The 15923-nt window shown below is 38.1% G+C and overlaps 1 protein-coding gene across 1 annotated transcript in view; it reads left to right on the forward strand.

The window, feature by feature from the left end:
* DYTN (dystrotelin) overlaps positions 1-15923 on the forward strand; it is a gene marked incomplete at both ends in the record, with an annotated part of 50509 nt that overhangs the window by 28548 nt on the left and 6038 nt on the right. Inside the window, 2 exons of the mRNA XM_082630407.1 lie at positions 11839-11998; positions 14966-15473. Of these exons, the coding sequence (XP_082486533.1) occupies positions 11839-11998; positions 14966-15473 (668 nt within the window). The remainder of the gene's footprint in view (positions 1-11838; positions 11999-14965; positions 15474-15923) is intronic.

Here is a 15923-nt window from a genome sequence, read left to right on the forward strand (position 1 = left end):
CCATTTCTCTGTATGACTTGACGCCTACCTCCTAAATACTTGCAAAAGTTCTGCTCAAATGTCATCTCATCCTTAAGGCCTCTCCTGACCACCCATTTATCATTTTAGCCCCTGTCCCCACTCTGGCACTCCCAATCCTCCTCCCTTGCTTTATTTTTCTTCAAAGCACTTCATCAGCATCTGTCGTTATACAAATTTCACTTTTACTTTTAATTTTTTTTCAATAATGTAAGCTCCATCGGGGGAGGAAACTTTTATTGTTTCCAGTTGTATTTCCAGAATCTGTAAAAATATCTGAATGTGGTAAATGCTCAATAAGTGTTTGTTGAATGACTGATGGACCGAGTAATAAAATGGATGGATGCATGATGGAGGAATTAATGGATTGATTGATAAAGTGGGTTTTTTAGAATGGGGTATGAAAGTGTCTCAAGGAGTAATTACCCAGTGTTGGAAGACGTAAGTGAAGTTTGAACCTGGGACAGAGAGACACAGAAGTCTTGTTCTCAGCCAACTCTGTGTGTGGCCTTGGGGACTGCTTCTAAGACTTGGTTTCTTCACCTGATAATAGGGATAACCTGTCCTTCCTATTCCCAGAGTAATATTTGTGGAGACAAGATGAGGAAAGGGAATTGCAAGTCCTACGCAAAGCTAAACGTTCTTTAAATGTTGGTGTGTTATATTCTGTTCACCAGAGTACAATTGAGTTGTTCACCAAAGTAAAATTCTAATGTAATAATTTCCACTTTAGCCTAGCTACTAATGAATTCAAAAATTCTGATTAGTGACTGGTCAAGGAGAAATTAAAGTGGAATATTACTATTTTACATTGTGATAATAGGCAAAATCATATCCTTGCTATCTATTAAGTTGGCACATCGGTACTGACCATCTTCTAAGAGATTCATGGTTATTGCCAAGTGGTAATATTGAATTCATTCATTGATTCAGCAAACATTCTTCAGCCTAATAAGCCTCCTTCCTTTTAATGTAGATTCCATGAAATAGTTTACACTGATAATATTTTCACTTACAAAAACATAACTGAAATCCAGGTACCAAATATCACCACTATTATTATATATTTTGGGACATTCTTACAAATATACTAAAAAAGAATATAAAAACTGTGAAAAAGAACACAAAATTACTTCCATTTACAGCTAATATGATTGTGAATCCCCAAGAAACCGCGAGTAACTCTAGCAAAAACTAGTAGAATTAATTGGTTTTGAGTGGTGGAAAATAAAATATGCATGCACAAATAGCTCTTCACTATATCAGCAATAGCTGGCCAGAAATTTTATAAAAATCCCATTTACAACACTTGTAAAATTATTTTTAAAAGAAACTAGAAAAAACTTAACAAAAAAGATACAAAACCCATATAAGGAAAGCTGTAATATTTGATTGAATATACAGAAAACAAGACCTGAGCAAAAGGGAGAAACATACCAAATTCCTAAAAGAGAAGACACTAACATAACAATGTACGCGATTCAAAAGTTAACCTTAAGGGCTTCCCTGGTGGCGCAGTGGTTGAGAGTCCGCCTGTCGATGCAGGGGACACGGGTTCGTGCCCCGGTCCTGGAAGATCCCACATGCCGCAGAGCGGCTGGGCCCGTGAGCCATGGCCGCTGAGCTTGTGTGTCTGGAGCCTGTGCTCCGGAACGGGAGAGGCCACAACAGTGAGAGGTCCCCGTACCGAAAAAAAAAAAAAAAAAAAAAAAAACAAAACCTTAAAATCAGTACTCGCGATGCTTCTTTGGTCATTTGCAGACATGCACAGAGTGGCAAAAAAATGTGAGTTGCCTGATGCACAGCTGAGGTAGAACTGAGTGATACCCTGCCTTCTGGTTTCTGCCCTTATAGTATAAACACATGTCCTTTACACAGTCTATCTTGTGCCATGTTTTTCACATTTTTGTGCTTTTTGTTGGTGATTTCACTGTTGCAAATAGCCTCCAAACGTGGTGCTGAAGTGCTGGCTAGCGTTCCTAGGCGTGAGAAGGCTATGATATGTCTTAACAAAAAAATACGTGTATGAAATAAGCTTCGTTCAGACACGAGTTACATGGGTTCAATGTTAATTAATCAACAGTAAACATTAAACAGTATACATATATCTTTAAATAGAAACACATGGGGGTGGGGGGTGGGATGAATTGGGAGATTGAGATTGACATATATACACTAATATGTATAAAATAGATAACTAATTAAAAAAAGAAAAGAAACACATGAAAAACAAGGTTATATATTGATAGGTTGATGAAAATCTTCTGACCAGAGACTTCCAAGATCCTAACCCTGTGTTTTTTCCCAGGAGCCATCGTTCAGTTTCCACTAGTTCATTGTTCACGTGACTTCAAAGAGCATAACTACCATGGATAATAAGAATGAAGTGCATTTAAATTAAATGCATTTCCAAATAGAATCATGATGTTTTTTAAATAAGATAAAATAATTTTGAAGACATGTTGAAAGAATAAAGGTACAAGAATATTTAAAATTGTGGAAATAAAAAATAGTGAGAGGGGCAGGACAGGAGTAAAGACGCAGACATAGAGAATGGACTTGAGAACATGGGGAGGGAGAAGGGTAAGCTGGGACGAAGTGAGAGTGACATGGACATATATACACTACCAAATGTAAAATAGATAGCTAGTGGGAAGCAGCCACATAGCACAGGGAGATCAGCTTGGTGCTTTGTGACCACCTAGAGGGGTGGGATAGGGAAGGTGGGAGGGAGGGGATATGGGGATATATGTATACATATAGCTGATTCATTTTGTTATACAGCAGAAACTAACACACTATTGTAAAGCAATTATACTCCAATAAAGATGTTAAAAAAAATAGTGAGAAGGGTTGTTCTTCAACAGACGTTAAAACTTACTCTAGAGCCACCATGACCAAATAATATAGTATAAATCAGAAATGGGTATATTGATCTGAGGACAAGAATACGAAATTTGATTAATGATCCAAGCATAAATGAGAGCCTAACATATGAGAAAGGTGGTATTTCAGTTCAGTGGAAAAAGATGCATAACTGTCTATGCATCAGGTATCCATTGTTTTGCCCCATAAACGAAAATAAATTCCAAATTGACTGAACTTTAAATGTAAAAATAGTTTAAAATAAAAATATTTTAAAAATTTAGGAAACCTGGGGTTGGAGGAGACCTTTCTAAGCAAGACAACAAAATAAGGAATCATGAAGTAATAGATACACACATATATAGGATGACATGTGAATGTAGACATTTTCTCATGGTAAATGATATTATAAACAAAATCAAAAATAAGTCTCAGACTTGGAAAAATATTTTCACTAAGAGGATAAACTATGCTATGGAAAGGTCCCTACAAATTGATAGGAAAAACTGAAAAAGAAGAAGAAGGAGAAAGAGAAGATGAAGAAGAGGAAGAGGAAAAGAAGGAAGAGGAGGGGGGAGAGGGAAGAGGAGAGGGAAACAGAAATAAGGAAGAAGAAAATGAGGAAGAGGGGAGCGAGGGTGAGGAGGGAAATACTCCAAATATATAAATAGGCAATCACAGCAGAGGAATTCCACATGGCCATTAAACACACAAAAATATGCTCATCTTAACTAGTGGTTAGACAAATGCCAATTAAAGGAACAATGAGATATTATCACTTTCTTTAGCAGAATGGTAAAAAGTAAATGAATAACGTCCAGTGCTGGTGGACATGGAAGAAATTAGGTGCTCTTGACATTTGGTTGAAGTACAAATGGCTATAGACTTTTCAGAAAATAATCTGAAAAATAATTCAATCAATAAATCTTTAGTGAACACTCTTCTAGGCACTTGGGATATATCAGGGAACAGAAGAGATGAAGATCTCATGGAGTTTTTCATTCTACTGGGGAAACTAGACAATTAAAAATAGGCATATACATGAATTATAATAATATATTAGGAGCCAAAAGTACTAAAGTAAAGGAAAGAAAGAAGAGCCAGGTAAGAGAGAGCAAGACTTAGAGGGAGTATTGGTAGCAAATTTAAATTGATTTGGCCCTTGATCCATTTTTGGAACTCTGTCCTATAGGAATAAGAGCACTACTACATAGAAAATAAGATAAACATTGTAGCATTGGAGGGTGGGTCACTAAACAAACAAACTGAAGATCCACTGGTAGAAAAAATGGTCGATTATATGATACAACATACAAGAGAACATAGTGAATCTACTTAAGGACAGATTTTAGCACCTATCTACTATACTAGAGGGCATTCATCATCATACATTAAGAGAAAAAGCCAAGTGGCAGAATCATGTGTATGGAATGATGCCATTTTTGTTTCAAAAACAAATTCAATATGTATTTTGCTGTTTGTAAGCATCTGTATGAATGCAGAAAATGGTGTTGAACAACCCCAAGGTGTTAAAATGATTTGAGACGGGGTAAGAATAGAGTGTGTTACTCAGAAGCTGTGTGACGAAGAAGTCATGGGTTACGCTTTTTTCTACCCCAAAGTGCCCACTCCTTAAACACATAATTAAAGTGTACCAGAGTAATCGCTTCTTCCCTTATACTCTCATTGCATCCTGTAGAAATAATCGACCTATGTCAGAAATGATTGTGTATTTGTCTGTTCATTACATGTAAAGTCTCTGTGAGCAGGGAGTTCTCTGCTTCTTTTAAAAGAAGTCTTTTTATCTGCAATAACTCAAGATGGTAAGATGCTTCAAATAGTTTTTGAATAAGGGAACGAAATTAAATGGAATTGTATAAAATGGAATATGCCTGACCTTAAACTAGTCTACTCTATTCTACGCTCTTTTAGATATGACATAATAAACACACATCTGCATTTAGAACCCCTAGTATGTGACCTGGACAAGATGACCTGGGGGATTTTCTGTAGTCATCGCTGAACTTCTCTGCATTCTCATTTCTAGATTATCAAGATGGAGGCAAATGGAATTTTTGTTCCTATTATTGGCTATTTAGCTCTATATCAACTAAGTAGTTGGCAAAGAGCACAGAGGAAAAAGTTGAACTACTTTATTGCTATTTTTGGATATTAAATTGATCAGCTGATTTGACATTTTCTAAAAAGACTCTCCTCAATGTCATACCTGATCATATAAAATTATTACAACCTCTCATAAAATTCTACTTTTATAACAGGCTCTCCATTCAGTACAATAGATCTGAAGCACCAAAGTATGTAAGTCCAACTAGGCCAGTAGAAACAGCAGCCACAGAGGCCTTCAAACAAATACCTCAAAGAGTATCTCTGGCTCAACAAACCAACGGCAGTAGCACACATCGTCAGGTGAGTCCGAAGGGGAAAAGAACAATTAAGGCACAATTACTGGATAAAGTTTAGCTTTGAGGGGACTCTTCCCAAGTCTGCATCCTAAAGGGAAGCTGTATTCAACTTTGATATTTTTAAATTACTCCAGTGTCCATAGATATTAAGTCCCTGCCCGAAACTTCTAAATGTAGCTTACTTACAGACAAGGCTTTCTTCTGCCCACAATACCTTAACTTGACTATTCAGTATCTAAGATTCGATGTAATTAAAAAGTAGGGGAAAAGGGAAAATTAGTTCATCCGTACATAAAGAAAATGTTCAGGAATTTTCAAAGGGAAGAGATGAGAGAGGAAAGTGAAAGAAACATAAGAGGGAAGAAACTTAAAAAAAAAATCCCAGTGAAATTTTTTTCATCAAAGGAATTAGAAATGCTTCTTTTTTTTTTTTTAAGCGTACAGTCTGCAACTCCTTTATCATGTTTTCAACCAGTTGTTGACTTTCCCTCCCATGTGCAACTCCACTTGTAGGTGTCCCTTCATCATTGTAATCAGTACAGTTAGATCCTAAGGGAGGTCTTCAAAATATGATCATCTGTGATGTTTTTCAATCATCAAAGAGAAATTAGAGTTCTCATATTGCAGTTGTTCCTGGTAGAAGTGTGAAGAGGAGAGTGTCTTGTGACCACCCAGGAATGAGAAGCCTGTGCTCTGCCTCTGGGTGAGGTTTTTCAGGTCTGTGTGAGTTTTCATCAGCAGCTCATGCAGCTGCACCACTCAGACACCCCTCACTGCACATCCAAGAACGCCTCTGGCTGGAGTGCTGGGCAGAGAGCAGGAGTTACATGTGCGGGGACAAATGAAGAGCTGCTCCATTTCCTGCTTTGAATAAAAGAAGAAAAAAAGCCATTTTCACAATGCGACAGTTTGTTTCACTTTAACATTGCTTTGTTCTGAGGCAAGAAGTTTAAAAGAGGTTTTGCTTTCCCTCCTTTATTTCACTTTCTTTTTACTCCCTGTCACCTCTTTCTCATTTTTAAAGTTGCTACAGCCTATCTTTTGTATGTAATACATTTCTTTCTTTGATTAAAAAGAAAGACATTTTAAATTATACAAATAAGACCTGAATCTGTTTGCCTTAAAGTTAAAATATTACAGATAAGGGTAAAGTCCTTTTCAGCCATAATTCCCACCCCACATCTGGTCCCGAGTTTTCCAGAGGTAATCTCTTTGGGGTATATCTTTGCAGACCTTATACTATGCATCCAAATATTCAAATATTCATACGTGTGTGTGCCCAAAGAGGGCAAATTATTAGTATCTATTAAACTTAAAACCTGGGAACCTTGCCCATGTATGCACAAGGAGGCATGTACCACTTTGTTCATTGCAACATTGCTTATAATTCTGAAAAGTTGAAAACAGCCTAGTGTCCTTCCATTGCAAATGACTAAATAAACCATGGTATCTATTCTCTGGATATACCATGGTAGGTCCATATGTGCTAACCTGAAATGCTTCTCAGTTGCATAACGATATGTACCATATGATAACATTGATATCAATGATGTAAAGCTCACTGATTCAAAGTGATCTACGCTAGGCATGTAGAAACTGAATATTTGAATGAAGAGGCAGACAGGCACCGGTCCCTCAGAAGGGCCACAAAGAGCATGTAACAACCAGAGAATGTGACTTCAAGTCTATAGCTCACTTTTTCTCCCTTCCCTACTCTCTTCCTCTTGTAGGCTGTTCCTATGGAAGAATGTTCTCAAGATGGCCAGTGCCTCTTCAGATCATTTGTAGGGAAGAGAAAAGGCCACAGAGTATAGCCACGGCTGCTTATAAATGTAGAGTAATGAAATCCAACCTCCCATTCAGATGAGTGGGTGCCATGGGCTGGTACATGGTGCCCCAGGAACCTGGGCCAGGCTGGGTCAGGTCAGGACTTGCTCTTGGGGTGCAATTCAGGAACCAGACTGTGATTTGAGACATAAGGTTTGGTGAGAAAATCCTAGATGAGAACTGAGCTGATCATTATCAACTCAAAGAGACTTGGTGAACACAAAGAGTAGTGATGAGTCCCAGTCCACAAGCAATGGAAAGATAAGAAACTCTCAGTAGAAGGTGGAAGGTAGAAGTGAAAGATTTCTTGAGCCAGGAGAAATAAAATAACCCAACTGCTTTTTGCAGATGCCTTTAGAGAAGGAGACGTTCTGAGCAGCAGCCTACCTCGGGCAAAAGACTACTGTGACTTATTTTTAAAACCTAAAAATCTTGTTTATGTTTACGTATCTTTAAGAAAAGTGTCTCGTAAAAATAAGATGGTGTGACTGCACTTTGAGCATATGAACACCAGTCACTTTTTGAAAAAGAATTTTTTTTGAAATATCATTATCATGTTATTATGAATTTTTAGGAATATGGGTTAAATTCAACCCCAAAACTTATTTTCTCTATTTCTCGCTTCTCTAGACCATAGTCAGCATTAGGAATGAACTGTGGAGGACTCACGAATCCATTAATGCTCTCCATAGGGACAGAAGGTAGGAACCACGTGTGGACAAATACTAACAGCAGAGACACATCAATAGCGTTTTGCTTCGCTTTTAGAGGAAGAAATTCTACAAAGTTTTTACAGTGCTCTTTTTTTCTCTTTAATTTGGAAGACATTCCTTAAACAGAGAAATGCTATGATTCCAGTATGAAGGTAAAAGGGGGCTTTGACTCTATTTGAGTAGTTAAGTATAACTAAAACCACCCAGATAATTACATTAAGTTTGGGGTTTTGGTTGAGTGATTTTATTCCTTGAAATTTGGTTAAGCATTTTCAGTGAAGTATTGTGTGTGTCTTATGGCTTCTAAAATAAATCAGTACATTTCTCCAACAGTATCTAACTTTCTCAAAGATTTACTAGGCTGGCTGGAAACTGTCTACCATCTTATTTTGTCTCAAAGCACTAATTATTCCTTTTAAAAAATGATTTATTTATTTGGCTGTGCCGGCTGTTAGTTGCAGCAAGCGGGATCTTTAGTTGTGGTATGCAGGATCTTTTAGTTGCAACATGCAGGATCTAGTTCCCTGACCAGTGATGGAACCCAGGCCCCCTGCATTGGGAGTGCAGAGTCTTAACCGCTGGACCACCAGGGAAGTCCCAGGACTAATCATCCCTTGAGTTCCTGTATCATGTTGTCATTCCTTTAGAAGACAAAATTCCTGGCTCCTCAATAAGAAGGTCCCCCTGAGGGAAGACCTTTGTTTGCAGGCACAATGCTTGGTATCTAGTAGATGCTCAATAAATTAATGAGTAAATATATATTAATAAATATGTATTAAAATAAAAATAGGTCATCAATAAATTTATTGAGCATCTAATATATATGTGCATGTATGTATATATATATATATATATATATATATATATATATGATGAGATGTGCTTCATAATGCAAAGGTATGAAAGATAATGAACATTTTAAAATTCTGTGATAACTCATGAAAAGAAGCTTAATAACACTTTTAAAGTAATTTAATAATAATTTAAATGTTAAAAACAATTTTGATCTTTTTCATGGTATAAGAAAAATAAATTAGAAATAAAATTAAGGGAAATAGTATAGGAATAAAATGGCAATTTTGAAACTTAAAATTTTGAAATAAAAAGGAAATTTTGAAATTTAATTCTTTAAAACTTAATTCTTAAAATAATTACCTCAAACAATTATTTTAAACTAGATGATTCCCTTTTGTATAATTCATACCCACTATATACACCATTGGTCTCCTAGTAAGGTATTTATCAACACAAAGAATACCAGTGTGAGCCTGATTAGTGAGTAAAATCTATGTGAAGGCTTTATCCTTGTTCCTGTCTGCCCCATTATTTTTATCAATGATTTGGATAAAATAATAGAGAGCATGTGTGTGACATGATACTAAAAGGCATAGATAATAAGCTAAATGACAGTCTTGAATCACTACGATATCACAGTCTAGAATAGTGGGACAATTAATAAAGACCAAATTTTAAAAGATTAAATGCAAATCCTACAATTATAAGCCCAGGTTCACAACAAATAGCGTGGAAAGACCTGAGATATACAGTCAACTGTAAGTTCAGTAACAGCCCACAATTTGTCACTGATGATTTAAAAAGCAATGCAGTCTCAGACTACATTACAAGAAAGAGTATCATTCAATTATTAGTTATCTATTTATTACTCTATGCTAGGTGCTGATCAAGAAAAGTAATGTTCCACTGCTCTGTGCGTGATTAACTCGCCTGGTGAATTAACTTGCCTTTGTGTTGTATTTGAAGACCTGGTACATGGGAGATTCAAGCTCCTTAGCTCCAGGAAGCAGAACTGCATACAAAGATAAAAAAGTTTGGAAAGACAGATTTCAGATCATTTGAAAGGAATTATTTCTCAAATAATCTAAGCTTTTTTGTTAACAGTGGATATTTACCTTGAAAGTATGGGGCTCCCAGTTGCTGGAAATATTGGCATTGGGTAAATCATGTTCACTGGAGACTCTCCGAGGATTTCTCCATTAAAACAAACAAACAAACAAAAAACAGAGTAGAAAAGAGCTGCACTTCTGATAGGGCTTTCCCTACTTTCACCTGGATTGTGGAAGGATGGGAACGCATGTCTTCTAGATGTTCAAACATGGTGGATGGGCCAGAAAGGAGGAAGGGGGTGTGGGTGATAGACAGCATGGGAGAAAGATAAACTGATGTCACTACTGGTCATAACAAGCTGTTTCTTTGTTGTCTGCTATATAAAATCCCTGGGCTGAATCTTTTCTGAAAAGTCCATCATAAAGAAGTACTTGAAACTCCAATTACAATCAAGGATTTTAGAATCAGACTCCTCTTTCACCTGTGTGACTGCCTGGAAGTTTGAGGGCCATCTTTTAGAGATGCCTGCTTTGGATAGGAGCCCCAGCTAAATTCCAAGACCTCTCCAAGATCTGTGGCAATTAAGAATTTCAAAGGCTCTAACACTGAGAAATGTTGTTGCATTTCCTACCAGGGAGCCCATTTCTACAACTTCCATAAATATGACAACAGCACTGGTCAAAGAATAAGACTGTACTTTAGAAAGCCAATTTTCACTGTATACATACACCGTAACAGGAACTATTTTAGGCCCGGGCCTAGGGATATGGCAAGAAGCAAAACAGAAAAAAAATTGCCAGAATAAAGAGACAATAAACAATTAGTAATAGAGTAAGTAAGATATAAGTAAAATAACAAGTAAAACAGGTAGCATGTCATATAAAGTGGCTGTGCAGAAGTCTGAAGGCTCGAGACTAAGTCAAAATCTAAGATCGCATCATGTTCTGTAGCAATTAGACATGGCAAAAATCCATGGAGACAAGGAGATGGGAAGGACCAGGGGAGGAGATGGGGGGTGATGGAGGCGAGGCTGGGAGTTCTGGTTTGCAGTTTCAAGTAGAGCAGTGAGGGAGAGCCTCACTGAGAGTACGATGGTGACCAAAGACTTAAAAATGAGGGGATGAGCTGAGCAAGAACCTGGGGGAAGGAGGCACTGGGGGCCAAAAGAGCCAACTCTGAGGGGAGAACATGCCCAGTGTGTTCAAAGAGTTTCCAGAAGCTCTGTGTGGCTGAAGGACAGACAGTGAGTAACAGAAAGCAGAGATGAGGTCAGGGAGGGAAGCTGAGGGTCTTGGCCATCTTGTTCAGCTTTGGCTGCCTCTATGGGGACTTTGGTTTATTCTGAATAAGGAGGGGAACATTGGAGGGCTTTGAGCAGAGGAGTAACATGATCTGATTTATGGGTTTTCTTTGTTGTTCTTTTCTTTAAATTTTTAAAGATTTTTTTTTGGAGGTGGACCATTTTTAAAGTCTTTATTGAATTTGTTACAATATTGCTTGTTTTATGTTTTGGTGTTTTGGCCGCGAGGCATGTGGGATCTTAGCTCCCTGACCAGGGATCGAACCCGTATCCCCTGCATTGGAAGGTGAAGTCTTAACCACTGGACCTCCAGGGAAGTCCCCTGCCTTATGTTTTAAAAGAATTACACTGACTACTTGGTTCATTCTGAAACCAATGAACAACTAGACTTAGGAAGAGAAGCCAAGACCCACAATTCACAAAGTGCATCATTGTTCCCTCCCTGGTTGGGTGTTAGGTATTTAGCCATGACATGTATGCTATCATTCTAAATGGAGTGTTTCTGGACAAAAGGATAATGAATAAAGTCAATATTCACATTTAAGGAGCTGCTGAAGGTGTGCTGTCAAAAGTAATCCATAACATGCATGATGAGTTTTTGAAAACACCTCTAAAACCAATGAAATTCTTGGGGGAATTGTGTATATAATAGACACGAAGGACAGCTGTACATGGTGAACAAACAGTTTAAAGCAGGATTGATCAATGTTAGGTAATAGTCGAGGTGCAGGTTACTCCGGCATCTTCTCCCAAAGAGGACCCAGAGTACATCTCGCTAGGGCTCTTGCATGTCTTGCTGTGCTGACCTCTTGCCCTTCCAACCCACTCAGACCTGTCCTCTTTGCAGGCTCCTTAGAAAACAGTTAAACCAATACAAAGACAAGTTGCAAGCCATATATGCCCGCCAGGAAGAAAAAAGTTGCAGATTTGAAACAAAGATTCACGAACTCACAACCAACCAGGACAGTCTGTGGACAAAGCTACAGCTAATGGGACAGAATCTACAGGTATAGAATGTGGGAGACACCGACCATCTGGGCCAACTGGAAGTCTGACCTAGAATCTTCTGGCTGAGGGTCGGCTGCAGCCTGAGGCTTTGCACCTCACTCTGATCAGCCTCTTCCCTTTCCCTCTTCTGTCCATACCCTGACCAACTCCCCTTTTCATCAGCCAGCCGATATCTTCCACTTTTGCGAAGGAAGTGCCATTGGGGGAGAACAGCATCGGTACCATTTAGAAACAATAGACCTGGGGCAAAGAGGTTCTTTATAGCGTTGATTCTTAAACCTTTAGTCTCAGCATCCCTTTTATTTATTTATTTATTTTTTTGCGGTATGCGGGCCTCGCACTGTTGTGGCCTCTCCCATTGCAGAGCACAGGCTCCAGACGCGCAGGCTCAGCGGCCATGGCTCACGGGCCCAGCTGCTCCGCGGCATGTGGGATCTTCCCAGACCGGGGCACGAACCCGTGTCCCCTGCATCGGCAGGCGGACTCTCTACCACTGCGCCACCAAGGAAGCCCGTCTCAGCATCCCTTTTAGAGACTTACAATTTTTTGAGGATCCCAAGGAGATTCTGTGGGTTATATCTATTGCTGGTTACCCTAATCAAAATTAAAACTGATAAGTGGTTTTAAAATAAATTTATTAACTAATTTGAAAATGAAAATAATAAACCCATTATATATGGAAAATTTTTAAATAGTAATTATATATATTTAATTAGAAGACTGGCATTGTTTTACATTTTTTACAAATCTCTTTAATGGCTGGCTTCAGAAAAGACAGCTGCATTTTTCCTAACTGCTTCAGCATTTGATCTGTTGCAAGATGTTCTGGCTGAAGAATATGAAAAAATATGGCCTCACACAGATTTGCAGTTGAAAAGAGAGGAGTATTTTAATAGTCTTTTCAGATAATTGGAGATCTTCTTTTTTGATACTACACCAAAACATGATAAATGATTGTTTTTTAAAGGATGGTTGCAATATTGAATCTGAAACCATATCTCGTTCACACCCTGTTTCATTAAAATACACTATTCTGTTGTGCTTTTTGTTTTTTTGTGTTTTTTTTTTTTTGTTTTTTTGCTGTACGCAGGCCTCTCACTGTTGTGGCCTCTCCCGTTGCGGAGCACAGGCTCCGGATGCGCAGGCTCAGCGGCCATGGCTCACGGGCCCAGCTGCTCCGCGGCATGTGGGATCCTCCCGGACCGGGGCACGAACCCGTGTCCCCTGCATCGGCAGATGCACTCTCAATCACTGCGCCACCAGGGAAGCCCCTGTTGTGCTTTTTGAATGAATCTTTTATCCAGGCATGATTTTATACCATCATACATTGGTCATTTGGAAGTTAACCAAGCTATGCTGAACTTCCTAATGCTCACCCATTTCATTATACAAGATTTTAAAAAATCATTAAAAAATCATATTCATTAATACTACCATGAATCTCATCAGAAAAGTCTTTAAGAATTGGAAAGCAAGCAAGCTTATGGTAGTGAATGCAAGTTTTCCAAAATTCTAATTTTTGCTTAAAAGCTCAGCTGTAAAATTGGCAACACATATCATTGTTTTCCTTACTGTCACAGTCTCACTTCATTCATTTTTGAAAAAATGTTTGCCAAATACCCATCTAATTCTTTTGCACAAGAGGCAACTTTTATATTTCAGTAAACATGAGAAGTGTTTTATGCATACTTCCCATTTCATCACATATAATATTAAGAAGACGTGTTACTAAGAAAAATAAGAATTTTTGCTACACCTTCAAGAATAGTCTTTTTTTTCTTTTTTATTGAAGTATAATTGATTTACAATGTTGTGTTAGTTTCAGGTGTACAGCAAAGTGATTCAATTATACATAAATACATATATTCTTTTTCAGATTCTTTTCCATATAGGTTATTACGAGATATTGAATATAGTTCCCTGTGCTATACAGTAGGCCCTCGCTGTTTCTCTATTTTATTTACAGTTGTGTGTATCTCCTAATTTATCCCTCCCCTCCCTTCCCCTTTGGTAACCATGAGATTGTTTTCTATGTCTGTGAGTCTGTTTCTGTTTTATAAATAAGTTCATTTGTATCATTTTTTTTTAGATTCCACATATAAATGATGTCATATGCCACCTGTCTTTCTCTGACTTCACTTAGCACAATCATCCCTAGGTCCATCCGTGTTGCTGCAAATGGCATTATTTTATTCTTTTTGATGGCTGAGTAATATTCCATTGTGTATATGTACCACATCTTCTTTATCCATTCATCTGCATCAAGGATATTCTTAAGAGGAGCTGCCTTTTTTTTTAACTGCAAGTGCACGATGGTAAGAATACCATCACTACTGGCACTGCTTGGTGATGCTGCCTTGATGTGCGGTAAGCACCAACAACTTTAGCTTTACTTACTCTTGATTTTGCACCATCAGTGCAAATGTCAACACAATGAAGAGGCAAATAACCTTTAAGTGTTATTGTGAAAATAATTTTGACCTCATGGACCCCTGAAAGGGTCTCGGGGACCTCCAGGAGTCTGTGGACCACACTTTGAGGGCTGTGCTTTGTAGAGAGAGCACCCCCCAGATTTTATTCCTATGGCTTATTATGAAACCCCTCACAACATACCTACCTAAGTGAATCATTATGAATGTTTTATTGTAATACTTTTTATCTATCAATCCAAGATATCCTGACATTTCCAGATATTCCTTATGATATTTTTAGAACCTGAGCTTTCAGAACCTAGCATTTTCCCAAAGTCCTTGTGATTATTCCCTGTGATGTTTTAGAATCTGAGCTGTTCTACCTTTAGGTTGACATTGAATTAACACCATAAAATAAAATTAATAGCAATGTATTTAGAGACAAAAGAGAAAATCTTGCATTAAAATGTCCTATTGGAATATTAAAATTTAATGCCTAAATGAAAAAGTAAAATAAATGTTCATTTCTACATAAGTAAAGTTTTCTTTACCCAGGCAGTGTTGCAGCCCCTTCATCCTTCATCTTCCTGGCAAAATATGGCTGCCAAGCCTGACCATGGAAATGATGAAGAAAGTTTTCAGAGGGGAGGAGAGTCTTCCCAGATCAAGGTTGCCACTGAGGATGGTTCAGAAGAGGAAACACTTCCTAAGTCCACTGTGATTGATGGAAGTTACCAAGGTCCAGCACATGCAGAACATGTTCCACCAAACTCAGAATCACCAGAGGCCACTTTGCAGCCAAGGTCAACGCAAAGCACCAGGGCACGAAGCCAAGCACAAAAGACATCAAAAGAAATCTTTAGGTCCCTACCCAGTTCCCAGGAAGGACTGCTGCAGGACACCTCCCAAATTGCTCCTGCTGAAATGAACCATCCTGCCCTGGTACCTGTGGAAAGGAAAGGGGCAGTTAACATCCAGGAGGGAAGGGATGAGCTGGAGGAAGAGGAACTGCAAGAATTGTTGTCAAAACTCACGGATGCCTTCACTCTAGAAATGCCTTCAGGTAAGATTTTTCACAATCACTAGAGATAGTGATGACCAGGGAGTCAGGCTGCCTTTTAAAACACTTGATTCTATAGCCCTGTATTAGCCCTACAGCTACGATTCATCTAGTGAGTAACAGAGTTGTGAGTCTTTTGGACATTGGTAGTCTCTCTGAACTTGATTTCTAATGTTGCCTAATTGATGGGGTTATTGTGAGAATTAAAAGTGATAAACCATATGAAGTTTTAGTATAGCACCTGGCACATACCAAGAATTCAATAAATACCTATTTTTTTTGTTATTGCAATTGTTATTATCATTAGTACTAAAACATATATAACTGGGCAGCCTGATGTTACCATTTCAAAATGGGAGTAAGAATGATGCTCTCTTTCTAGATAATTGATTAAGGTCTCTGTATTATTAGTAATACCATCATCATCATCACCTTCATAAGCTATGTCTCATT

The sequence above is a fragment of the Mesoplodon mirus genome, assembly GCF_964341445.2.
Source record: "Mesoplodon mirus genome assembly, chromosome: 8".
NCBI classification, from domain to species: domain Eukaryota; kingdom Metazoa; phylum Chordata; class Mammalia; order Artiodactyla; family Ziphiidae; genus Mesoplodon; species Mesoplodon mirus.